This window comes from Lontra canadensis, unplaced genomic scaffold, assembly GCF_010015895.1.
Source record: "Lontra canadensis isolate GAN:19392208 unplaced genomic scaffold, GSC_riverotter_1.0 scaffold88, whole genome shotgun sequence".
Lineage (NCBI taxonomy): Eukaryota > Metazoa > Chordata > Mammalia > Carnivora > Mustelidae > Lontra > Lontra canadensis.
In genome coordinates, this window is record NW_022631082.1 from 2,178,482 (window position 1) to 2,204,599 (window position 26,118).

The following is a 26,118-nucleotide window of genomic DNA, read 5'->3' on the forward strand; positions in this document are numbered from 1 at the left end:
CCCTGACATGCGTGGGGTTTGCCTCTGGGGTGATGGAATGTTCTGGAATTAGAAGTGGTGGTTGCACAACCCTGAATGTACTAAATGCCACTGAATCATTCACTTCAAAATGGTCAGAATGGTACACTTTCTATGTACTTTCCAACAGGAGATCCCCCGCCACGGGCAGGGTGTTCCAGGCCTCATTTCAGGGGCAGGAGCGCCCTCGGTGGCATAGGACAGGTCTGAACCCAGGTCGGTTGCCTCCAGTATGCGAGTTCTTTCCCACCCACGGGCCTCTGGCAAGGATCTTCTCTTTGGGCTGTCCGCTGTGTCACACACACTGCCCGTACTGTCCTGGGATCCCCAGGGCAGGAGGGCCCTCACCTCTCCCATCACGGCAATGGGCGTCTCTCCGGTGGCCTCTGCGACGCGGTGCTCCACCAGGTAGAACATGTACTCGTCGTAGAGCAGGCGGATCAGGTGGAAGGAGCCGAAGCTGGCAGCGCTGCGCAGCGTGAGGTCGCGGATCACCATGGAGCTGGGGGATGGGCAGACAGAGGCTGGGGGGCCTTCCAGGGAGCACGGGGTTATAGGCAGGCAGATGAGCCAGGCTTTTCAGGAGGCCCCCGGGACTCACGAGCCACCCAGACCACCCCTGTGTCCCTTGTGACTGCGGTAGGGACACGTGGGGGTGGGAAAGGCAGGCAGGGCAGCAGCTGTAAGCAAGAGACCGTGGAAACATGACATCGTGTCTCTGACACAAGCTTTAGCCAATGGCCTGTGGTCAGTCGTGGTGCCCTTACGACTTGCCCACAGCAGGCAGCCCTTCCCGGCCTTCCCTCCTGAGATTCCCTCCCATCCAGCCTCACTCCTCAGTCAGGGGTGTAGGTGCCAAACAAGACAGAACTTCAGGGAACTTTCGCCTCTTTCATCTGCAGCCTGGCTGGCAAGCTGTGGCCCCAAATCCAGACCGGCTCCAGCCCACTGCCCATTCCTCTACAGCCTGTGAGCTATGAATGCGTTTTACAGTTTCAAATGGTTGGAAACACAGTCCAACGTAGAATTATGTTTCGTGACCCGTGAAAAGTGCCTGAAATCCACAGCTTTGTTTCTGGAAATAAAGTTTTATTGGCACATGGGCCACGCCTGTTCATTTACATGTCATGTGCTGACGAGTTTCTTTCTTTCTTGGAAATACGTACTCTCTGATTCTCCACAGAAAAAGCAACCCCTGATCTACAGGGATGAGATCACTTGGCACCCAACCCGAACACCCGATGGCCCCCCTCAGAGCTTCCCCACTCGTCGCCGTGGTAGCAAAAGAACCAGGAGGGGACAAGGCAGGGAGGAGATATGTGAGCCCCCTGTGCAGGGGGTCCTCACAGCAGGGGCTCCCGATGCCCTGGGGCCCAAGCAAACAGGACCGACATGCGGGCTCCTGAGAGTGGCCGTCGAGCCCCCGCTGCGAAGGGCCAGGCTCCCCCTCGCTGTGGTGGCGCTTAAGCTAAAGGCAGTGACCTCAGTTCCTTGTTTTTCTCCTGCAAATTCTCTGCAAACACCTCTCCCCTCGCTCACTGACCACCTGCGGCCTGGGGGCTGCTCCAATCAACTTTGAAAATGTTAGCATGCCCTGTCCTGTTTTTTTTTAATGGGCTGAAGCTTTGTGCTTGTGTGGGCACGACGCGGTGTGCAAGAGCGAGCGGCGGGGGCCGTCCCACTGAGGGCTTTGCACGCCTCCCCGGGCCCGCGTGCACGGGCGCTCTGACGGCACTCTGGCAGCGGGGCGAGACGGGCGGCTTCAGCGGGCTGTGGATCTGGAACGGCTTAGCCAAGGCTGTGGACAGCCCAGCACGTGGGGGGCAAAGGTTGCTCGAACGGGTGTGGACCCAGAGGCCGAGTCAGTGGACAGGGCGGAACGGCTTGGGGTTTGGGATGTTTTCTGCTCAGAAGCTTCTTGGCTTTGTATGGCCAAGCCCCCTGAAGGTAAACAAGCCAACTCGGATTGGGGGTACCCGGAGGGGGGCGGTGGTCTTTCCGCCTGCTCCCCTCCCTGGCCCTGGGAGCTATGGCCTGGCGGTTAAGGCCACGCCAGCCCCCTTCTCCTGACGCCTCACGTCAGCCAGGGGAGAGCGCAGGTCTGGAAGGAAAAGTCACAGGCCGGACGCTGCATCTGTCCATTCACTGTGCCTTCCCCGAGTTCTCCTGGAAACCGAGGCGGACTTACCTGTAAAAGGACCATTTCAGAAGGAACTGGCGGGCGGCCTTGGGGAAGCTGGGGCTGCCGGCGTGCTCCTTCAGGACCTGGGTGACCACACTGTCCAGCCAGGTGGCCCACTGGTCCAGGGAGCTCTGCTGCTGCAGGGTCAGCTTGAAGTCCTGCTCCAGCCGCTGCACCACGCTCTCCTCGCACTGGCACACCCACGAGGCCTGCTCCTGCGGGGCGTGGGCGGCAGGTCAGGGTGGGCCCCTGCACTGGACCCGCGGCCAGAGAGGGAGCCCGCCCTGGTTCTCAGCGTGTAAACCCAGGCTTCCCGGGGCCAGAGCTCAGATTACACACCGTGCGTTGGCGGTGTTTTACTTTGAATGCTCCTTTTTCTAAAAGTGTGTGTGTTTATTTAGTGGGTGAACTCGGAGCCTGAACTCGGCGCCAGGATCGCTGTGGCAGGACGCGCACGAGCACAGCCTGTACTTTCGGAGCCCAGACGAGACAGCTGTGAAGACGACAGCAGGAAGGTAGATTCTTTTTTTTTTTTAAGATTTTATTTATTTGACAGAGAGATCACAAGTAGGCAGAGAGGCAGGCAGAGAGAGAGGGGGAAGCAGGCTCCCCGCTGAGCAGAGAGCCCGATGCGGGACTCGATCCCAGGACCCTGAGATCATGACCTGAGCCGAAGGCAGCGGCTTAACCCACTGAGCCACCCAGGCGCCCAGGAAGGTAGATTCTTAAAGAGGGCGGACCAGGGTGTGGGTCCCAGCTCCTGGAGGGCCGGGGCCCCTGGGTGGGCTACAGGGGGCTTCCGCCCTGACCCTGTTCTCACACCCACCGGGTTTTGCGGCTGGTTGCGTTTTATGGTTTTGAGCACTTTTCTGGAGGCTGGAAGGCGAGGCCAGCGGGATGGGACAGGGACACACACACACACACACACGGCGTCGCTGATCTACAGCTGGGTCCCCGGGCTCCATCCCAGGCGGTGGGGGATGGCGTTGGAGAAAGTCACCTGCACGTTGGCGAAGTCCACGCGGTTGAGGTCGCTGAGCATCTGGTTGATCTGGGAGGTGTTCTGCAGCACGGCGCGCGCCGCCTGCGCCAGGTGGTTGAGGGACGTGTACCTGCGCAGGGTCTGGGCGAAGGCGCTGACCACGCCCACCTGTGGCCGGGGGAGGGGCAGGAGGTGCAGAGGTAAGGTGGGGGGTGGTGAGAGCCCGGGGGAGAGCTGGTTCTCTCTTCTCCAGGCCCCAAGGAGGGCGCCTGGGCTCCAGGACAGTGCAGAGGGGAGGGAGCAGAGGGACACACCCTGCCCACAGTCTCAGGACCCACGAGCGAGACTAAACGGAGGGTACGAACCTCACCGAGGCGTCTCGGCATCTAGAGCAGATGCCATAGCCTCGGTGAGGTGGCCCTCAGGACAGGGTGCTTATGCTGCTATTCTAGAATTCCTTCAGCTCTCTCGAGTGGCCAGGGCCGGGGAATACAGACTTCTCCGGGTCACCGGATCAGGCTTTGTGGTGGTGGGGCCTGGGACTCTGCGATTTTAACCATGACCTTGGCAACTCCTACGCACCCTGAGGTTTGAGAGTCACCGGTCTAACAGACCCTTCCAGACCGCGGTCAGGGAGGCCCGATGCTCAGGACGTGGCCTCACCTGTACGCAGGTCTCTAAGAGACGCGTGCGAGAGCAGCGGTCACGCTCTCCTGTGCATGGAGGCCCGCTCTGCACATTTTAAATTCTGCTTTGTGGCAAGACTGTTGCAGGAAGGGCGACAGCGAGGTTAAGCCCTCCCTCCTATGAGGCGCACAGGGACATTCCATGTGTCCACCCAAATGCGTCACAGCAAATGACAGCTTCCGTCGTGCCCCTCCCTGCTGGTGTCCGTCCCACAGCGCCAGCATCCACGAGGCTTCCTGGGCGGGGTGGGGGGGGACTCATGGGCCTCAGGACCCTCGGGGGCAGCCTGCTTTGCCTGGGGCAGAGCCCCTCCCGGAGCCCTTCCCAGCGCCTGGGCAGAGCCGAGCGGTTACCTTGGTCTGGACGACCTGCTGCGGGAAGTCTCTCATGGCATTTGTCAGCCAGCCTTCCAGACTCTTGGCAAAATTACGGATGGCCTGTGTCAAGGTACCTGGGAGACACAAGCCGCGATAGTTACAGTGGGAAAGGGTCTTGATCCTGATCAGGATCAGCGGGAACATAAGAGGCGCAGGTGCAGTGAAGCTGTTAGAGCAAGGGAAGAAGAGGGACGAGGGACGGACGCGAGACCCAGCAGAACTTCGGGCATTTACTGACGGAGGCGCTGGGTAAGGACTGGGGGCCGCCTGGGGCCTTCATCTCCGTTCCTCTCCCTCCTGCCTACGTGATTTCCTCACCCAGCATGACTCTGCCCCCAGGGGACGCTGGGGGATGTGCGCAGACATCTGTGGCCGGCACAACAATGCGGGGAGCTCCCGGCATGGAGCGGGCCAGGCTCAAACCCCCAGAGTGCCCAGGACGCCCCCCCCATGCCAGGGACCAGTCCACAGTGCCGTGGAGAAGCCCCGATCCACACACATGCACATACATATCCTCCACCAACTTCCAAATTTATTGTGAGGTGGCTTGCAAATAAGAAACGAATCAGACTGTTTAAAAAGAAAAAAACTTCAAAAATGTGAAAATAAATCTACCCCGACTCAAACCTTAACACAGAGACTCTAACCGAGCGCCGCCGTGAACAGTGTCCGGCAGGCAAGCCCGAAGGAGAAACGCGATGGTTTGGCTGTTTCCCATTTTCTGGCCCAAAAGCAGCACACCGGTTCATCAAGAAAGTCCGAAGTTTCTGTCGTGCCCACGGGCGCAAATATCGACAGGGCCCCACCAGGTGTACCCACGGGCCACTCCCCACCCCTCAGTCTTTCATCAAGAGCGAGGCCTCGGGGCCTAGGTTCCTCAGGAGCCTGGGGGCCCAAGGGAAAGCCTGTAAGGGGCTGGCAGGGTGTGCCCCGTGGGGGGAAGGGGGTGCGTGTCACTGCTGGGGGAGGGGCCCACAGGTGGTCCTGGGGGGCAGAGGGGCACAGTGGATCGAGACCCTCTCCAGGGCTTTCAGCAACCCTGCCGACAAGGGTAGGGCTGTTCTGTGACCTCCGTCCACCCTCTAGGGATCTTCTGCGGGGCATCCCGGGCCCCAGAGGAACTCAGAGGCTGGCATGTCACTGGGAGCCCCTCAGCACCGAGCCAGCACGGGCGGGCGGCAACCCGAGGGTGGTAGGCCTCCCTGCAGCCTCGTTCCCGGGGGGTGGGGGGCAAGGAAAGCACAGGGGTGGCAGAGAGAGCAGCAGCCAGCAGCCCTGCTTACTGGGCACCGGCCGCAGCACGTCGGGGATGAGGATCTCCACCAGGGCCTGGTACAGGATGTGGTCGCAGTCCCTCATCCACTTGAGAATGGGCTCGCATTTACACAGAGACACCAGCTTGTCCTTTGGGAGGACGGCGCCTTCGGGCTCCCCATCGCTGTGGGGAATGGGAGAGCCGGGGTGAGCCGCAGCCTGCAGGGTGGCAGAGGGCCCCCGGGATGGACCCCTCCCCGCCTCCAATTCCCTGGCGGGCCCGTGCTGCCCACCTCCCTGCTTGTGGCCAGGGGATGACGCGTCCTCTGTTTGGGACGGCACAGGGTTCCCTCTATGGTCCCTCGTGCGGAAGCAAGGGGATGGGGAACGCATAGCATGGAAACCACACACACACACACACACACACACACACACACACACACACAGAGGCGGGGGGTTCTGAGCGCCAGTTCTGGGAAAGGGACCCATTTGTCTGTGGGTCACCATGTGGGTGTCCCCAGCCTGTAGGTTAGCCCTGGGGTCCTGGGAAAGGAGCCAGAGCGCTCCCTGGGGACGGGCGGGGGGGCAGGGGGGCGACGAAAGTTGTTACCTGGCAGGTAGAGAGGCAGGGCCATCACCCGAGGAGGCTTTCGAATTCCAGAAGGAAAGCCACAGCTTCTCAATGTAGTGAAACTGGAGGTTCACCACGACGTCCAAAGTTGCCTGTGAATAAACACAGCCCGTCGACCTCACGGATGTGCATGTTAAAGTGGCCCATCACGTGTCGTCGGGACATGCCAAGCAGGCAGCTGTGACAGGAGCAGTGGGGTGCTTTGAAGTCAGGAGCGACACCATAAGAAGAAGCAGGGGGCCGCTCCCACCTCCTCGGGGTCACCCAGGGACACCTGATGGTCTGAGAGTTTGGCGGTGCTGGCGACGTGGGAAGCTGATGCGCCCCACTGGGGCGGGGTGGGAGGCTCGCTCTGCGCTCCACCCGGCCCTACCCCCACCCCGGGGCCCAGGCTCAGGGTCCCCCCGGTGTTCACCTCGCAGTGCCGCCGGTAGAGCAGCTGCAGGGCCTTGACGTCGTGTGGCGAGATGCTTTCCTGCAGCAGGACGCCGCCCAGGTCGGGTGCCGGGAACTCCGGGAAGACGTGAGACACATCTGGGAGGAAAATGGGGTCGCAGAGCTGCAGAAGGGCCATAGGCAGCAGGCGCAGGTGCTGGGGGATTCGGGTCAGGGTTGCCAGTGACCCGCACCACCCCCAGCCCTGGGTCTGACAACTTTGAAGCTTTGGTTTTTTTTCAGGGACAGAATAGGGGACAACACTGTCATCTCCCGAGGACAGTGAATAATACACTGACACAGATGAGCCCTGAGCCCAGGTCCCGCACTCCACGGGCGCTCCCATCCCCCCAGCCTGGGGGCCACCCAGGGCAGCGAGTCTGGGGAGGGGCCGGCTGTGGCTGTCCCAAGTTGCTTCCCTTAAGGGCTCTCTCTGGGCTCGAAAAACACACTACATATACCCAAAGGCCACAGCCATCTTCGGTGTGTGTGTCTGTGATCGAGGCCTCAGCAAGCCTCCCTGGGCACGAGCTGAGAGTCAGGTGTGGGGCCGGCAGGGGAGGGGGTCTCGCAGGGAAGGGCCAGGCAGCTGTGGGTCAGGCCACCAGGACGCAGAGCCAGTTGTAAGGAGTCCTGAGCACCCTAAATGCTCCAGGGACCTCGGGAAGAGAACCGAGGAGGGCAGCCAAGTCCCCAGGCAACAGGTTTTAAAATACATCCAGTCTTCTTTCCAATGGGCATTTCCTTTTCTTTGCTTCTTTTGCTGATGGTCATTTTGTACACACTCATTTTGGGGGCACCCGCTGACTCTTCTGCAATTTGGGGGAATGCCCTGAAGGTTGACCTAGAACACGTCTGCGTCATTAGAGAGAGATTCTGCAGGCTGGCTGTTCAGAGCAGCCCCACAGAGGTGGCTGGTGCCTCCAGAGCTGAGCGGACCCCGCTTTCCCGGCCGGCCCCATCCACGGGGTGGGAGGCACTCACCGAGGTACTGCTGGTGGTGCAGGCTCTGCGCGGCCATGGCCTGCTCTGGCGTGCCGTGCGGGCTGCCGTGCGAGCCGCTGTCCCCAAGGCCGTCCGTCTTCTGGGCTGGCCGGTACCTGGGCAAGAGACACGGCGCCACCATGAGGCCCCGGCTGTGCAGCCCTAAGGCGCTCAAGGAGCAGAGAGCCGAGCGGGGTTCAGTTTGGGCTGTGTGTGCGTGTGTGTGTGCGTGTGCGTGTGCGTGTGTAGTGTTTAAAAACTTGTGCTAAAATACACACAACATGAAATTCACCATCGTAACCGTCTCTAAGCGCACAGCGCTGTGGCATGAAGCACGCTCACAACTGTCCTGCAGTCACCCCCAGCCTCCATCTCCAGAACTTTCCATCTCCCTAAATGGAGACTGTCCCCATGAAGCATGGACTCTCCCCACCCCACCCCAGCCCCAGCTCCCGCCCTCTCCTGTCTCTGGGGACGGGACTCCTCTGGGGCCCTCCTGGGAGTGGGGTCCTGCGGGATGGGTCCTTCTGGGTCTGGCTCCTCTTGACAAGCCCGGTGTCCTTGGGGTCCCTTCGTGTGGTGGCAGATGTCAGAGGCCCTTCCTTTTTAAAACTGAGTAACATTCCATTGTCTGGATGGACGGACACATTTGCTTATCCAACCAGCCGCTGACGGATACTCGGGGTTGCTTGTGTGTGGGGGCGTGTGTATCCTTTTTCCCCTAATACTTCTCCCTCAGAAGGTAAGTGAACTTCACAAGTGTCTTACTATCCGATGGTCTCAAAGGAAATTCTGGGATTTTCATTTTGCCCTGAGCAAAAGCAGAGCCAGAAAACCGCTGTCCTGGCGGCAAACGGGCGACACTCACAGAGAAGGGCTCCCTGGGGGCCCGGGATGCCTTGAGCCCAGCAGACGGCTGCGGGGTGGTGACGGCGTGTGGTGGAGAGAGCAGGGGGGCCCGACTCTGGCGGGGATGCCCTTCCTTGTGGAAAGTGGGGCCAGGCTTCCCATGAGGACGGACAGAAGTCTCTCAGACAGGTGTGGAGCGCCAGACATGGGCGGGGGTTACAAGTGTAAAGGGCACAAGCCCGTCGCCGTGAGACGTGTCGCTGCTCCCGAGGTAGCGCTCTGCTGGTGCGCTGAGTCGCGGTGTTTGGGGGGGCCCGACGCTAACACCAAGCAGCCGCTACAGGGACCACGTCTGTGCACCAGCAGCTTCAGGATGGCCTGTTGGTTCCACTCTCATGTTGGCTACTGGAGAATGTTCTGGAGACTGTCTTCTGTGACCTCCAACTCCCACGATTGGATATGAGGTTTGGAGTCACTGGGATGGCCTTAGAGCGGCTAAAGTGGGGTCTGAGCCGCACACGGATGGGCCAAGTTACGAAGGGGCCGCATGGAACAGTCTGGACTCCAGAGAGGAGCAAGGGACAGAGGGAAGCAGGGAAGGAGGCATGGCTGCAGGATGGCCAGGGACGTGGCGTTTGAGTGGGGCCCTGAACCAGGGCCTGCAGACCACAGCTGTGGAGGGCCGGTGCCGCTCCTTGTTTTGTGCACAAAGTTTTATTGGCACACAGCCATGCCCACTGGTCCCTGTATCACCTGTGCTGGCTTCATGCTACGACGGCAGGGCTGAGTAGTCTGGACAGAATGTCTGGCCTGCAAAGCCTAAGATATTTGCTCTCTGGCCCTTTACAGAAAGGTTTGCTGAGCCCTGCCTTAAACGATGAGTCAGTGTGCGATGGATAGAGGAGAGAACATTCCAGAAAATGACCAGGACTTTTCAGCCATTGGATCCAAATGTCAGGAAGGAGCAGCAACTTAAGTAGATAAGCTTCCTTCTTCAGGCTTCTTGGGTTGGTTTCAGTGTTACCTTTCCCCACCCCCTGCCCCCCACCATAGTTGAAAATTGAAGATCTAGGATTCCAGCTCTATGGTGTTCTGGAAAAGGCAAAACTCTGGGGGCAGCAGAAAGGTCAGTGGCTGCCGGAGGTCGAGGGGAGGAGAGAAGGTTGAATGGGCAGGACACGGAGCATTTTCAGGGCAGCGGAACTACTCTGTGGGATCTGTAATCCCGGAGTCATGTCATTCTACGTTTGTACAAACCCATTGGAACGGAGCTCCCAGACTGACCCCTAATGTCAGGTTCGGACTTGAGGTGATAATGAAGTGTCGATGTCCGTTTGTCAGCTGTAACCAATGCACAGCTTTGGTGCCACGTTGATGGCGGGTGCACTGCGCATGTGAGCACAGTGGGCATATGGAAAACTGCACTTTCTACCCAATTTTGCTGGCAACCTAAAACCATTCCAAAAAATAATGTCTATTTTTTGGGGGCGCCTGGGTGGCTCAGTGGGTTGGGCCTCTGCCTTCGGCTCGGGTCATGATCTCGGGGTCCTGGGATCGAGTCCCACGTCGAGCTCTCTGCTCAGCGGGAAACCTGCTTCCTGCCCCCCGCCTGCCTCTCTGCGTACTTGTGACCTCTCTCTGTGTCAAATAAATAAATAAAATCTTTAAAAAAATAATGTATTTTTTTTTTTTTTAAAGAGAAAGATCTGAAGGCTCTGTTCGCTGGACGAGGTTGTGTCCCCAGCCTCCTGTGGCTTTGCTCTTCCAGGACATTGGAGACAGGCTCATATGAATCTATTTTTTCCATCACAATTTGGAGAGTCCCCTCCTACCTGTGTATTTAATGTTTGAGAAACACTTCTCTGTATGTTCTCCCAAGTGAAACTCAGACCTGACCCTTGCTTGGGCAGTAAAGCTGGTTCTCAGGCTGCCTTTGAGCCCAGGTCACCCACCTTGGCTTTTGATGCATGGGCTGCTGCCGCATGGCCATGTACTGGGTGTCCTCCTGCAGCCGGTTCAAGGGCGAGTCTGGCTTCAGGCGGATCCCATAGTAATGATACTTGGAGTTGCCCCTAGAAACCAAGCATCTCAGGGTCAGCTCTCTTTGCAGATGTTCTGAATGACAAGACAAGTGCTCTGTCTTGGCCCTTCATTTTGGGTGCTCAGGTTCAGTGTTCCCTGGACCATGTGGGAAATGTTCACGGGCTATTCCATGATCAGAGAGGTTAGGAAATTCTGTACTTGGCATCCCCCTCTTGGAGATTGCCCCTTGGATTTTAGTACTATAAAGGCTCTGGGAAGTCTTGCAGTGGGAAAAGCGGTCCAGTTTGTAATCGGGCATGGCCTCACCACCATCATCATCACCATCATCACCGTCATTATCATCATCATACCATTACCATCATGACCCACCATTCACACAATCATCATCATCATCCCCATCTTCACCATCACCATCACCATCAGTATCACCATTAGCACCATCACTATCATCACTGTTACCACCATCGCCATCACCATCACCAGTTATCACCATCATCACTATCCCATCATCACTGTCATTATCACCACCACCATCATCACTGTTATCACTATCCCATCATTACCATCACATCACCATCATCACTGCCATCACCACCATTACTACCACCACCATCATCACCAACAGCACCATCATCACCGTCATCACTGTCCCATCATCACCATCTTCACCATTATCATCACTGTCACTATCACCGTCACCACCTTCATTATCATCATCATACCATTACCATCATCACCACCATTGACACAATCACCATCATCATCACCATTGCCATCACCATCATTGCCATCACCATCATCACCATCACCATTATCACCATCACCAACATCACCATCGTCACTGTCACCACTATCCCATCATCACCATCTTCACCATCACCACTCTCACCACCATCATCATCATCATCATCACCTCCTGCCCCCAATCATCTAACAACATGATCTGGAAAACGGCAAACTTTGGGAAACACTATCAGCTTATTGTGGGAGAAATGAATGATCAAAGGGCTTTAGACAATTTGGTTAAGAAGTAGGTCAGAAGGGCTCCTTAGGAGAGAAGTACTGAAGGACAGACGTGTCTGGCAATAGGGACAAGTGGGTGAGCATGGGTCCTATCTGGATGAGGTAGAAGCTTGGCTGGTGCCAGGAGGGGGAAAAGCAGGGGGGAGAAAAGCCCCAATCCTGAGGCCAGCATCTGGGACACTCTGACAGTGTGGGCCATGCATGAGCCTTCTGGAGAGGCCCCAAAGGAGCGGTGGCTATGGCCCCGGAGACCAGGGGCTCCCCATCCTTCTCTCCTCTATCCATTGATGCTCTCTGTAAAGGATCAGAGGGTGGCAGAGAACATTCTGTTGGCCCCACACCAGTTTCTGAGGGTGTGTGAGTGACCCCCACCCCCACGTGTGACCTCACAGACAGCAGCCATGCAGGAAATGCCTTCTGTGTGCTTTAGCCCACCCACTTTGAATAGAGTATGGCTGCTGTTTTCTAATGGGAGGAGCATTTGCTTCCTGCCTGGGATTAAGTCTGTGGCATGTGACAGTCCCTGGCTGCTGCAGACCAGGGGTGGGCTGTGGTGGATTGGTCTAGGCAGAGCAGAAAGCATCAAAAAATCATAAATCCAACTCTATGTGATAATCCAGAGGCTGCTTTTTAAGAAAACCTGTTATCATGGAGAATTTTAAACAAAGAGAGAGTGCTGAAGCAAAGTCACCAGGAGAGAGATGGCCCACAGCTAACACCTTGGACCGGTCAGGCTCATGCTGCCGCCAATTCAGAACAACTCCAAGTCCACCCAGAGGCGTGTGGACAGAAGGAGAAAGACCACCTTCTCCAAAAGCTCTATATCTGCATAGAGAACACAGGAGAACGGGTGGGCGTGGGCTCCCGGGCACCCCCATGTACCCACCTGGTGCCCAGCCGCCGTGTCCGCAGGCCCATGAACACAGAGCGGATCAGCTTCCCGAAGGAGGCGGCATTCACAGGGTCCAGCTTGTGCTCCTGGCAGTGCCGAAGGTAATGGTTGTAGAGTGAGCTTCTGGGGAGACTCACGCCTTCTGCGGTTTCATAGTTATCCAACAGCCACTGGAGCTGGACGAAGAAAGATATGCTCCCATTCGTCAGGATCCCCCAAATGCTGAAAGGCTAATGTGGACTCATTAAGAGAAGCACATACTTTCTCTCCATTAACATGAGGAGGAAATTCACAGCCACTGTCACCGATCTGGATAGGAGAGATTCTGGGCACATGAGTTAATAGCTTCTCTCCGCTCCTGTATTTATTCCTTCAATGTTCAGCCTGATTTTCAGATTCCTTGACTTAATTTATAAAAACCTGCAAAGGACTGACACCTCTTGGGTGTGTTTCCTAATCATTTAGAAGCAACATGTCTCTTAAACTTACAGGAATGTCAAGACAGAGAGGAGGATTGAAGCAAGTTCCACGGACCCATGAGCACTGCCCCTGGCACTGAAGGGGGTGACGTGGGCCTTTGGAGTGTGTCCACCTTCTAATATGTTGTGATTGAGGGACAAATCATTCATCTAAGGATTAAGATGGCTGGAGCTCGGCTACCTGTTTCATCGCTGGTCACTGAATATGAAAGTCCTGTTGAATTCTTGCCCTATTGCTTGTGCTACTATCTTTGGCCCCAACCAGGAATTCTGCACTCTGCGGCAGCCGGATTCTACTAGAACAGGCTGAGAATTCCTAGACACGCCTTCCTCCTGCCCTTCTTCCTTGCGCTCTCAGACCCGATGCGAGTGGCTGCCCTTCCTCCCTGAGGTAGGACATGTGTGCCGGCTGAGAGGTCTGTGTTCCCACGGCTGGTGGGGTGACTGAGTGGCCCGGACCATACATTCTGGAATGTGTGGTATGTTTTCTCTCAGGAAAGCTTTTTCTTTTTCCTTCTGAAACAACAAAAGACAGGGCGGCAGACAGAGGTGGACTGACCTATCCTCATGTCCCTGACGCAGAGAGAGGCTGTAAGCGGAAACGGGACACAGGACTGAAGAGGCTTCCGTGCCAGGTTCTGTGCCCAGGCCGGAAGGCAGCCAAGCCGCTGCCCACTCTCCCCCACTCCCCACCAGAGCTCAGCATCGGGTCAGAAGGGCAGGAGCCGTCCACACAGTCAAGCCCCCACACCGGGCAGCGGCGCAGAGGAGGCCCACCCGCCCGGACCCCCCCAGAGCAGTGTGTGTCTGTTCCCTGATCAGGGGACGTCTCAGGTGTGAACACCAAAGCCCCGACCCGTGCTGGGGATTTGGAGAAGGGCGGGAGCCACGTGCGTAGGCCCTAGGCCTGAGGCCCGATCCCGTGCGGGAAGGTTGGTCAGGGGTGGGGAGGGCTGCCTAAGCCACGAGCTGCGAGGGGCTCCCTGTCCTCTGTCGACCGGGGGGGGAGGGGGCCCGGCACGTCGCACACGTTCCACGCCCTTTTAGACCCCAAGTGAGCGTCAGTCCAGGGACAGCTCAGCCCCAGCCGACCTCGGGTCACTGGCCCTGTCCAGACCCAGCACACACGCTGGGGGCTGGGCTGGAGTCTCCCCTTTAAAAGATAGTTTTACTACGGGAAGGTTCTAATAGGCACAGAGGTGGCAAGAACAGAGTAAGGGATGCCTGTGTCTACAGTTGTCAGCTCAGGGCCAAGTTTGGTTCCTCTGAGCCCCACCTGGCGCCTCCTGGCCATCTCGGGCTATCTTCAGGCGAAGGCCTGGCGTCCCTTCATTTCAGCCCCGGGCCTCCCTGCTCCAGTGCAGGCCGAGCGAGAGGCGGGTGTGAGGGGCCCCTGCGGGGCAGTTAGGACAGGGAGCCACGAGGTGCTCCCAGGAGTGTGCTCCTTCTGCTGCCCCTTCCTCTCCAAAGTCTCGCCCGGGCCCAGGAGCCGCCTCCTTGGTCCTCCCTGGCCCCTGACCGCGCTCCCCTCGCTGCTGGAAGCTGAAGCCTTCGCTGATGTCAGCGTGGCATTGCCCTCGGACTCTCGGGGTACCCCTTCTTCCCCTCCCTGAGCACCCCTGCCCACTGGACTCTGGGAGGCTGCGGGTCAGTAGGACGGCGGGACATCTGGAGGGTGTGGAGGGGTGAGCACAGCCCCCTCGGTGCCAGGAAGCTGCCCCCCCAGCAACAAGGCACAGGGGTAACTGGGCTCCCCGGCTGCCACCTCTCTTATTGGCAGGTCGGGATCCAGCTGAGGAAGGGCTGGTATTTGAGGCGGTCCTTTGAGCCCCAGGGTTTTTCTTCAGAGATAAATTTATTGCTCGTCTCCCCCACCAGAATAAGAACCCCACGCAGGTAGAGATGGAACCGGGTCTGCCCAGGTTTGCACCCCCAGGAAGTGCAACGGACCAAGAGAAGGGGTCCTGAAGCCCCGAGGGGCCCCCAGCACGCAGGAAGACCACGGTCAGGGTGCAGAAGCTGGAGTCTCTCTCTCTCTGCCTCCCTAACCCCCCAGGGAGCACAGAGCGCCGCTTCTTAGGGAATCCTCTAGGAGCGGGAGAGGAATATGGACTTTCAGGCTAGAGGGGTGAGGTCAGATTCCGTGGGTGGTGCGCTGGAAGGGGCCCTCAACAGGACCGGCTCACAGGTATGAGGAAGTGTTGGGGAAGAACGATCACTTCGGCTTATCACCATCCCCCAGCCCCATGTTGTTGAAATAAAAAATGGATCTCTTCACTTGGGTAATTATGCTGGCATTGACATCAATGATGCGTGGTTATCTCCCAAGCAGAAGTAACTCTGGGGAGAGCGGACACCTCTAGCAGCCCCCAGAACAATCAGTTACACTTTCTCCCCCTTTTGCAACAGAGAGGAAGCTGATTCAGGTGACCAGTGTCACATCATGACAGAGCTGAGGGAGGGAGCCATGGGGAAGCATTCTTGGCAGAGGGTACAGCCTGTGCAAAGGCCCTGGGGCAGCACTGGGCCTGGTATGTTGGAGGAACAGTGAGAGGGCCTGTGAGAGAAGGAGGAGGGGAGGGGAAGGAGGGGACAGGGGCAGAGGCAGGGCCCTGGAGGCTGTTTGGAGGATGCTGGCTTCTACTTGGAGTGTGATGGGGGACCTGGAGGCTTCTAAACAGAGAGGTGCCATGATCTGGCTTTGGTTTCAGGCCTGGAAGCTGGGGGAGGGCAGCAGCCAAGGGATCACTAGGGGGTGACCATGAGACTCCACAGGAGAGTTGGTGGGGGAAGGAGAAGTGGTCTGATTCGGGATGGTTCTGAAGGTGAGGTCAAGAGCATCTGGAGGTGGGGGGGTCTGGGAGAAGGATGGGAAGCGGGGGTGAGCAGCAGAGGACAGTGGGAGGCGCGGGGGCTGGAGGGGCAGTCAGGGCTTGGCTTTGGACGTGCCGGTGTTGAGCCACAGCTCCAAGCCGGCAGGTTGGAGAGGCCTGGCGGCGGTGCCCCCTGGGAAACAGCGTTCCACTGGGAGCCGGGGTGTGGTCAGTAAGACGGTGAGGGGCTTCGGGAAAGAAACCAGCAGTTTGAGCTAGACAACTGCTGGAGGCCTTTGCCATGATAATTTGGAGCAATTTCTGGACAAGGAACTCAGCCAGGGAAGCTGCCGATTCAAGCCAAACCCCAACCCTGGTCTGCCCGGCACGCTTTGTCATCACACAGGCCTGCGGTCTGCCACCAACTGAAGACCATGTGATCTTCGGCAATTTGTGCTCCTCGATTAGAAAAAAAAAAGTCATAGAATCTAAATACAATTAATCTACAAGCCGGTCTTCCTCCCGGGGTCTGGAAGTAACAGGAGTTTATTATATAGATCACGCCTTCCCCGTGTGACAGTGACTGTGAGCCAGTGTGTGTGTGGGGGGGTCCGTCCATGGTGCGTGGTTTGTTCTGAGCAGGGATCTGGGCGATGGCTGAAGGGCAGCCTTGGGAGGAGCCCAGGCCCCTCCCCTACTCAAGGCGGGGGACCTTGACTGAAGTCCCCCCCCCTGCCCCCAGGCCAGGCATCCAGCGGTGGTGGGGAAGGTGTTTTTGTGCCCAGGGCAAATGCCCACAGCTCTGACTACACACAGCTCTCCCTGGCTTTCAGGCCCCCAAATCTGCCCATCCCCATCTTTGAGACCGCTCGAGGCCCACTTCCTCCTGTGGGGCTTTCGACCCCAGGCTAGAAGATTTCTTCCACCGGCAGACCCTCTGGGTTTCACTCAGCCCCTCGAGGGGCTGGGGAAATTCCTGGAGACCCTGACCTTGGCTGGGTCTGGAAGACGCTGTCTCGTCTCCCAGGCTCGGGGCTACCCCTGGCCTCTGCCCCCATGCTAGTGTGTCGGCGTCATCGTCCTTGGGAAGCAAGCAAACTCCGCAGAGCACGGGAACCGGCTCCAGCAGGAAACCCCCACGGCTGGTGTCTGTGTGCGCTTTGGTGTGACCTGGGGGCACTTTCTCAGCCCTGCTTGCCTACTGCCCACGCATTCCCAGCGCGTGTGTGGGTGGGACGCTGCCGCCCCGGCTCTCTGAGAAGGGTCGGCTGGGAGGCCACCAGGAAAACAGGTCCATGGGGTGCGGCCCCCAGCCCGGCTTGTCAGCCCTAGGGTGGGGCTGGCAAAGGAGCTGGGGCTCGGCCAGCATCGCCCTGCACTCAGACTGTGGGCTGCGAGCAGCCAGGGTGACAAGCATCATAAGTGAGTGTGGCCAGCGGCCGCAGGGCCATGGGTCCCTCCTAGGGGCCAGGACCCATTCTCTCCCTCCCCTCCTGGCTCTCACAGGAGCGGGACGAGCTCCAGGTGGCTTTCACAAAGATCTTATTTCTCTTCTCTGATTCTAAGCCGCCATGCCCAGGCCCTGCTGCTCGCAGCTCCACAACACATGACACATGGCCAGGGGGAAACAGACACAGGGAGCCTTTCCTGCTTGGACACCGAACCGGCAGGGAAGCAGTCAGAGGAGTCTCCTTCCAAAGGAAATGTGTTAGAAGCCAGAAGCGCCCCTGCAGCCAGAGACAAGCGGCTCATGCGTTTCCCCGCAGACGTTTTACACTTCCGCGGAGCTCTGCCTGCCTGGGGTCTGCACCCCGTTCTGCCTTCCTCGGGGCTGACTGGGTGCTGGGGCCCATGGGCCATGTCGAGGCCACGTGTGTCTGCTTCAGGGCCCTGCTGAACAGGCCATTGTGCAGACTTGCCCGCACGGTGGCCCAAGTTTAAGACTGAGCAAGCACATATTGGCAATTGCTCCCTCCCCAGATCTGGCCACAGGGCTGACACTGGCCAGCAGTAACTGGCGACAGGGAAGCCATGAGCCACCTGGTCCGGGGTGAGGGGGGCGGGAAGGCACTCAGCAGGGGCCTCACACTTTTATTTCCTTATATATTTATTGCTTTGCAACAACGGGTGTGAGACTGCTCTCCCCTCCAGTGACCCGGCCTCTGAGGCCCAGGAGTTCAGGGCTCTCACTCTCGTCATGGCTACCTGGAGCAGCCCAGCACACCTGTGCCAATCCAGAAACCTAGAAGTTTCTGCACCTTCCCTAGCTGGGTTTCTGCCCCAACATCACGGCCCTTTGAGCCAACGCCTCACTTGGTGCGTTGGGCAGTCCCAAAGTCTTGAAGGGTCTTAGTTAGGGAATACTCTTACAGTCCCGTCCTGCCTCACGAAGTTGCCCAGAGACAAGGATGTTCGCTGCCTCCTGGCACAGAAGCTACCAGCAGTCTCCCCAGGAGGAGAGTGAAGGAGAAAGATGCCATACAGTTAAAATCAGTAGAAGCGTGTTGCTTTGCACTTTTCTCCTAGTGTTATTATTCTTTTCCCCAAAGAGCTGTTCACGGACGGGAAACACAGCTAAGAGTCATTAAGGCGCTCCGAGTACCACCTTCTCTGTTGTGGTTCCTGCCTGTTCTTAGTGTCACGTTATTTATGACACCTGTCGCCTGCCCGCTCTCATGCTTCCCTCCGTCAGTGCTGGGAGGGTACGTGCTGTTACCGGCCACCTGCTCAGAGGCAGGACCCTTTCCCTCACGCTGCTCAAAGGTTTTTGTTTTTGTTTTTTTGGCTGGATGAAGCATTCTAGGTGGGCTTTCTCCCTTCCTCTCAGCGCCCGAGAGGGGTCATTTCATGGCCTTCGCTTGCTTTTTAAAACGCCTACGAAGGTTACGAGAGTGGCGGGGCAGGCCACCAGGTGGACACACACTTACATGGCTGTTGAGTAAACCGCTTTTGTGTGAAGTGATCCCTTCGCTTTTTTGGAGGTTTTCAATCGCCATTTCAAGCTAAAGAAAATGTGTGCAGAAACAAAACAAGACAGAAAAAAAAAAAAGGAAATCAGATGGTTAGCATCAGCCAAGATCGGTTTTTATTAATATCCAAATAATGATTCAAGCACCTACAAGATAAAAACAAGGCTTGACGCGGGTGCGGGGGTGTGGTTAGGTGCAGGGTTGTGGGGGAAGCTGCGGGGAGCGGGGCGCGACTCCTGACATGCGGCTGAGCGTAGGAGCCAGGGCGGGGGCGCCAACAGCACAAGGAAGCGGTCTGCAAACAGGGGCTGCTGCAGCTCAGCATGTCTGCGTGAACCCCGAGCAGAGGCGGGGGTCCAGGTAGAAGCAAAGCCAGCAGAACGACCACCCCACTGCTCCCCTGGACCCATCGCTGTTTGCTGCGGAGAATCCGCTGTCCACCCAAGGACAGCTAGTGGCAATGCTGACTTCCCGGCTGGCCTGTCCTGGCCCAGAGCCCAGGGTCTCCCTCTTGGGCGCTCCAGGAAAATACCAACGCGGCCAAAGACCCTGGCCCTGCCACTGAGAGGTGTCAAACCCTGGGACCACTGGACGCGTCCTGGAGATACACTCCTGAAGGTTTACAAAGCATGGCTGGGCAGAGAAGCTTACGTAGGAATGAGAACAAGTCCCAGGGACAGTCACGGGGAACTAACAGGGAGGTCTTCCTGGGGAAGGGGCTTCTGATCTGGGTTCCGAGGACCTCATGGAAGCAGGGAGCTGAGGTGGTCCAGCAGGCCGCTGGACAGGAGGAAACACCTGGCTGTGTGCGGCCCCTGCCACATTTGTGTGTGCTGAATCTGACGTCCCCTTGTACATGTTAAGTGGAAGTGGGGAATCTGCTGGAGCCCACCACGACAGGCAGAGAACTGCAATGAAAGGAAATAAACCCAAGGCACACCATGACCATCCTCAAACACGCTGGGAAGGCAGACTTCATTCAGTGATGCATGTGCAAAAAGCAGGTGGAACACGTATTTTGGAAAGAGCAGCTGGACAGGGCTCCTGGGGCTGAGCGCAGGAAAGAGAGGGATCCTGCTCTGCCCATCACCTCTTCCGACCGCCACCGTGTATGTCCAGTCGCCACTTTTGCTCAACACTCTACTGGAAGTTCTAGCCAGGGCAGTCTGGCAACGGTGAGAAATAGAAGACATCCATATTGGAAAAGAAGAAGTAGAACTATCTCTGTTTGCAAACAACATGATCTTAGACATAGAAAATCCAGAAGGAGCCACAAAAAAACGACGAATGCATAAACAAACCTGGCAGATTCGTAGGATACAAGATCAACATACAACAATCAGTTACATTTCTCAACAATGAATGATAGGAAAATGAAATAAAGAAAACAATCCATTTGCAACAGCACCAAAGAAAATAAAATACCTAGGAATAAATTTAGCCAATGAGGTAAAATACTTATACATTGAAACCTGTAACATTGCTGATCGAAATTAAAGAAGACCCACATAAAGAGAAGACATCCTATGTTCATGGATCAGAAGACTTAATATTTAGATGGTGATACTCTCCAAGCTGATCAACACAATGCTTATCCAAATTCTCTACTAAATTTCCAGCTGCTTTTTCAGAAATGGACAAGTTGATCCTAATTTGTACGGCATTAAAGGGAACCTGAATTGCCAAAACGATCTTGAAAAAGAACACATTTGGAAGGCTCACATTTCCTGATTTCAATCAAAACTTACTATAAAGCTGCAGAAAATGAAACATTACTGGGATAATGACAGACATATAGATGTACATAGGTCAATGGAATGGGATTAAACATCCAGGAATAATCCTGTATGTCTATGGTCAATGGATTTTCGACAAGGGTGTTAAGACCACTGAACAGAGAAAGAGTAAACTTTCTAACGAACGGTGCCAGGATAGATGGGTTTCCACACGCAAACAAATGGAGTTGTTTACCTCACAATATATGCAAAAATCAACTCAAAAGGAATCAGTGAACTCAATGTAAGAGCAGCAACCATAAAATGATTAGAAGAAGACATAAGGCAGTCATGTACAATAGGTTTATCTTCATGACCTTGGATTTGGCAATGGATTCTTTACATGACACCAAAAGCACAAACAACAAAAGATAAAAAAAAAAAAAAATGGGACTTCACCAGAACTAAAAACTTCTGTACAGCAAAGGACACTGTCAAGAAAGTGAAAAGACAAGACACAGCATGGGAGAACATATTTCCAAACTGTATATCTGATAAGGGTCTTGTATCCAGAATATATAGCGACCTCTCACAACTCAACAACCAAATGACCAAGACCCACTTAAAAAAATGGGCAAAGAACTTGAACAGACACGTCTGCAAGCAGCACAAGAAAAGATGTTCAGCATCCTTGGTCATTAGGGAAATACAAACGAAAAGCACAGGGAGATACCACTTAACACACACTAGTGTGGCTATTAAAAAAGAAAGAAAGGAAAGAAAAAAACAGTGTCGGTGTGGATACGGAGACACTCGAACTCTTACACATGGCTGGTGGGATGTAAAATGGCATAGCTGCTGTGGGAAACAGTCCGACAGTTCCTCGAAATGTGACACATAAACTCAGTTAAACTATTAAATCTGAGCAATTCCGCGCCTGGGTGTGTTCAGAAAAATGTGTACACGAATGTTCACAGCAGCATATTCACCAAGGCAAAAACCTGGAAAAATACTAAGGTTGGTCAGATGATTGGATAAACACAACATGGTCTATCTATACAATGGAACACTATGCATCCACAAAAAGGTAGTGGTACATGTTACCACGTGCGTGAGCCTCGAAAGCATGATGCTCAGTGAAAGAAACCAGGTACGAAAGACCACACAGTACATGATGCCGTTTACATGAAATGTCCTGAACAGGAAAATCTAGAGACAGGAAGCAGAGTAGTTACCAGAGGTTGAAGGAGGAGGGAATGGCGGGGAGGGGTGACTGCTAACCCATCAGGGTTACCAGTTTACAGGCTGATGAGAATGTTCTAGAACTAAAGAAGGTAAGGATTGTACAACATTGAGAATGTACTAAGTGCTGTTGAATCATATACTTTTAAGTGGTTAAAATGACGAGTTTTATGTTACGTGAATTTGACCTTGATAAAAAATACACAACTAATTAAAAAAACCACTGTTCTCTCTGGCCATTTGAATGGATCTGTTCCCTACATGCGTGGCTTTGTCACTTGGAAAATACTGGTCCACTGACTTGGCAGATGTTCCAAATGTGGACATGCTTCATGACACAGTATTGAAAAATCACACTGGTTAATATCACCACTAAGCTCAAAACTGTAATTCTTCTTTGGTTGAAAATGTATTGGCAACCACATCAGTCGGCTGTTTTCCTGGATACAACCATCTCGCGCCGATCATTTTTGAGAAAATGCCTGCCAGTTCCCCAAGTCTGAATAATCGTCATTTGTCCCTTGTTCCTTCAAGCAGTGTTTCTTGACAGAAATGGCTGGTTTGGCTCATAGTCACTTGTCCGGTGGCTTTTCCTTGGGGCATCATCAGCCTTTGGCAGCAGAAGTGCCTTTTGTCACACAGACTATTGGAAAGATGTCAGCTCTAGGACTGAGATTTAATACAATTAACAGCAATTAATAGCCCCACCAAGGACTGTGGGTTACCCTTAATTGGAAATTGCAGGATGCCATCCGCTGTTCTCTTTTCCTTTTCACTGTGAGTGCAGGGTGGTGAAGACCACAGTGACTTCTGGGAGACTTCAACGCCTCTGCCTTGCTCTGTACCTGCATTTGTGCCCCAGGGGGCTCATCGATGTTGGTTTTGCACTATCAGTACAAATGCCAGCAGAGGGAAAGTGGTGACTGATGGCTCAGCATTATTATGAAAACAGTTTTGACCCCGTAGGGCCCCTGGGAGGGTCCTGGGGACACCCAGAGGAGTGCCGGACATATTTAGGACTGACTGACCCTATTGTGGAAAAGAACACAAATTAAGGCTTGCTGCCTAAGATCATCCTGAAGAACCCACAGCTATTAAGTAGGGTCTGATCAAGTCCTCGGATGCAGGAAATTAATTTAATGCACAGTGGAAACTCCCAAGGTGTTCACTGTGTCTTTTTTTTTTAAGATTAAAAAAAATATTTATTTGACAGAGAGAGATCATGAGTAGGCAGAGAGGCAGGCAGAGAGAGAAGGGGAGAAGGAAGCAGGCTTCCTGCTGAGCAGAGAGCCTGATGCAGGGCTCCATCTCAGGACCCTGAGATCATGACCTGAGCCGAAGGCAGAGGCTTAACCCACTGAGCCCCCCAGACGCCCCTCACTGTGTTTAAAATTAAATCTTCGTGTAAACGTCAGTAGGTGGTGAGGGTCAGGAAACCACCCAGCTCCGCGCCCAAGGCTGGACGGGGAGGTTAACGCTCTGGAGTCAGCCCTGACGGCGCAGTGTGCACGTCTGTCCAGCAGAGAGCGCTGTAGCGCCACCGCCCAGCCCCGCGCAGGAGGCGGGTCCTGCTTCCAAGAACAAGGAGCATCTTGCACTTGAAGTCGGGTCTTCCTTACACACCTGCCAGAGTGACTCGCACCGCCTGGCTCAATCCTCTCGGTGGCTGGAGAGGTTAGTGTTTAAATATGCTTAAAATAAAAACTAATTTTATATTTGATTGGAGTTCAACATTTTGCTATTTAAAAATACTTATCAAGATGCTATTTGCACAGGCCCGCAGATGGAACAGTAAGGAGGAGCCAGGGATGGACGAAGTGGTGCCCCTGCCGCCCCCCACCCCCGGGCAGTTTTCCTGAAAGTCACTTCCGGTTTCTGAACTTGCGCAGTTTCCTTCCCTCTTGGTGTTGTGCATGTGCTTATGCTTCCGTTTCTTAACTTATCAGGACCTTCATTTTTATTTTTCACTCATTGCAATTGCAAGGTTTAGCAATATTCCTTTTCACTGGCCACTTAATACTGGTTTCTGCTACATGAATTATGAACAGAATAAGGGCGGAGGGGAAGGACACATGTCACGCGTTAAGGGCTTGTCCGGAAGGAAGGAGGGCAGAGAACACGTAAGGACTCCTGATCAGAGATACAGCGTCTCAAGAACCCTAACGTAATAGCAAATAGCAGACGCGTTTTAATAGCTCCCAAGTATATTCAAATAAGCCAACTATTTAGAAAATTCCCCTCTTTTCATGTATAACCCTAGCAAGATGCCACCTGCTGTAAGGACTGTCCTGGGGGCTCCTGAGGGAGGGTGGAGGTTACTTCTCTGAGGTCATGAGCGTATGCCCAAGTGGCCATTCCATTTATAACATAATAATCTCATTAAGAGGGGCCACTGGATAGGGGTCCCCTCTGCCAAGGGCCACAGTGACCACTGCTGGAGCAACAGCAGCATTGTGCTACATACTCAGATCTGCTATCATGGAATCTTCTGTGATTATCTTTCTGAGCCAGTTCTTAGAGATCAAGGGTTGGCCAACTTTTTCTGTAAAGAGCCAGAGAGTAAATATTTTGGGTTCTGTGAGCCAGACAGTCTCTGTCCACAACTACTCCACTCTGTCCGTGGGATTGGGAAGCAGCCACAGACAACAAGTGAAGGAATGGGCGTGGCCGTGTGCCCATAAAACTTTATTTACAAAGTCAGCCAGCTGGCTGGATCCGGCTGTGCATCTGTAGTCTGCTGCTCCCGCTGCCAAATAGTTCTACCAAGAATTACACGTTACGGATGTATTAGACCTTATTGTTAAACTGACTTTTAAAAAATGACGTGGGCATAGAGGGGATAGCTGCACAATATTGTGAGCGCCCGACGGACTATTGGTAATCATTTTCAGCAGCTGACGTGTTTAGTTCTCGCAATTCTTAGAACTTTAAGCAATAAAGGTCTACTGAATTAAAGAATTTTTAAACTGTTCATTTGGAAATAACTCCAGACTTAACAAAAACGTAGCAAAAGTAGCACTAAGAATTTTGTACTCTTCTGCCAGCCCTCCCATCTGTTAGCATCTCGCATGATCTCAGCACAAAGATCAAGGCCCAGAAACCAACCCCCATTCACCGCGATGAGTCAATGAAAGACCTCATTAGAATGTGATGACCACCGTGTTGATGTCCTTTTTCGGGTCCGGGATCCCATCCAGAGCCACACACACTGTGGTCCTTTCGCATCCACAGCCATGAAGAAAATACCAGAAAATGAGAAATGGGCGAAGAACGGAAGAGGATTTTATCAGATCAATGAACAGCCCATTTATCCACAGTCACTCTTGACATTGTCTGTACGCTCTGGAACAGGAACGACGTCCCTGGTAAATTATATGCGAAGTTTCCAAATAAGCGCCACAGCGTGCTTTCTTGCTTTCTTTCCCGGATGACATTCTCCTTCTTTAACTTTGTCACCGGAGGCAGAAGAGAGATGAAAACCTCAGATCTCTCTTTCAAAGCAGCCCTCCTGAGTAAACCCAGGTACTGCTCCCACCTCCACGAAGAAACGTGCAAAACCCGCTTCCGAAGTGATGATCTCATTGAATATGTGTCAAAACCCACAGCATGTGTAGCACCAAGCACGAACCCTAATGGGAACCGCGAGCTTTAGTTAGTAGTAACCGTGGGTCGAGATGGAGGGTGACAAAGGTACCGAACTTCTGTGAAAGGCTAATGAGGGCAACCGTGGGACTGTGGGGGTGGAGGGGGGCTACGGGGATTCTCTGACTTCCCGCTTGATTTTTCTGTGAACCTAAAGTGGTGCTTAAAATAATAATAATAAAAAAAAAGGAGTCTACTAAAGAAAAAAGTGATGAGAAATACTTGAGTCCCAGAGCAAAGCAGATGTGCTCTTGGCAAACTCCCTTTCTCAAACAGTGTGCGTTTGCCTGCAAAGTTGTTGCTCTGACAGTTGGACAGAAGCTCTGATGTGCAGAGAATGAGGAAGCTTCTAGCAAATGCCTGGTACATGGGTGATATTCGCGTCTTCACTGGAAATGCAGGCTGCAGAGAAGACACGTTTGGCGATTGATAATCCATGGTGAACTCTGGGCAGTGTGGTGGCACGCCTGCCCCACGGGCCACATGGAAGAGTGGCCATGAGACTGGAGGGGCACGTGTAGGGAGCCGCGCCGCACCTAGGGAACCTCAACGTCCCCTTCACAGTCTCCCCAGCCTGGACTCCGTGCTGGTGAGCTGGAGAGAGATTACGAGATTTGACTTTTCTGAACCCACGCGTGGGTGGTCAGGGGTGAGACGCTCCTTGCGTGTTGGAAAGGAGGAGCTGAGTTTCTGATGATGCCAGAAAAGAAATTCCTGTGATTTCAAGTGGTGTATCTCCGGGCTGTATGTCGTAGAACTCCAATCTGTCAGTTCAGGGCCCTAAACAGTGTGTCTTTTAATATCGGGAACCAGATCTCAGGATTTTTGAAGACTCTAAGTGTCCCGGGGGGCCGGGCTGCTGACACCCCGGCTTCTCAGAGTCAGCACGTGCGGGTTGCCC

General features: G+C 54.7%; 1 protein-coding gene across 5 annotated transcripts in view; it reads right to left on the minus strand.

Annotated features, from left to right (window-relative positions):
• Nucleotides 1-26,118, minus strand: part of RFX2 (regulatory factor X2) — an 88,752-nt gene that overhangs the window by 2,568 nt on the left and 60,066 nt on the right. For 3 of the 5 annotated variants that reach the window (XM_032883731.1, XM_032883728.1, XM_032883726.1), the window contains 11 exons: nt 18,577-18,651; nt 12,352-12,533; nt 10,352-10,471; nt 7,551-7,666; nt 6,547-6,665; nt 6,111-6,223; nt 5,530-5,684; nt 4,223-4,320; nt 3,201-3,350; nt 2,207-2,415; nt 367-520 (listed from right to left, as the gene is read on the minus strand). In XM_032883731.1, coding sequence (XP_032739622.1) covers nt 367-520; nt 2,207-2,415; nt 3,201-3,350; nt 4,223-4,320; nt 5,530-5,684; nt 6,111-6,223; nt 6,547-6,665; nt 7,551-7,666; nt 10,352-10,471; nt 12,352-12,533; nt 18,577-18,651 — 1,491 coding nt within the window. The remainder of the gene's footprint in view (nt 1-366; nt 521-2,206; nt 2,416-3,200; nt 3,351-4,222; nt 4,321-5,529; nt 5,685-6,110; nt 6,224-6,546; nt 6,666-7,550; nt 7,667-10,351; nt 10,472-12,351; nt 12,534-18,576; nt 18,652-26,118) is intronic. The other 2 variants (XM_032883730.1, XM_032883727.1) reach the window with 1 other exon arrangement.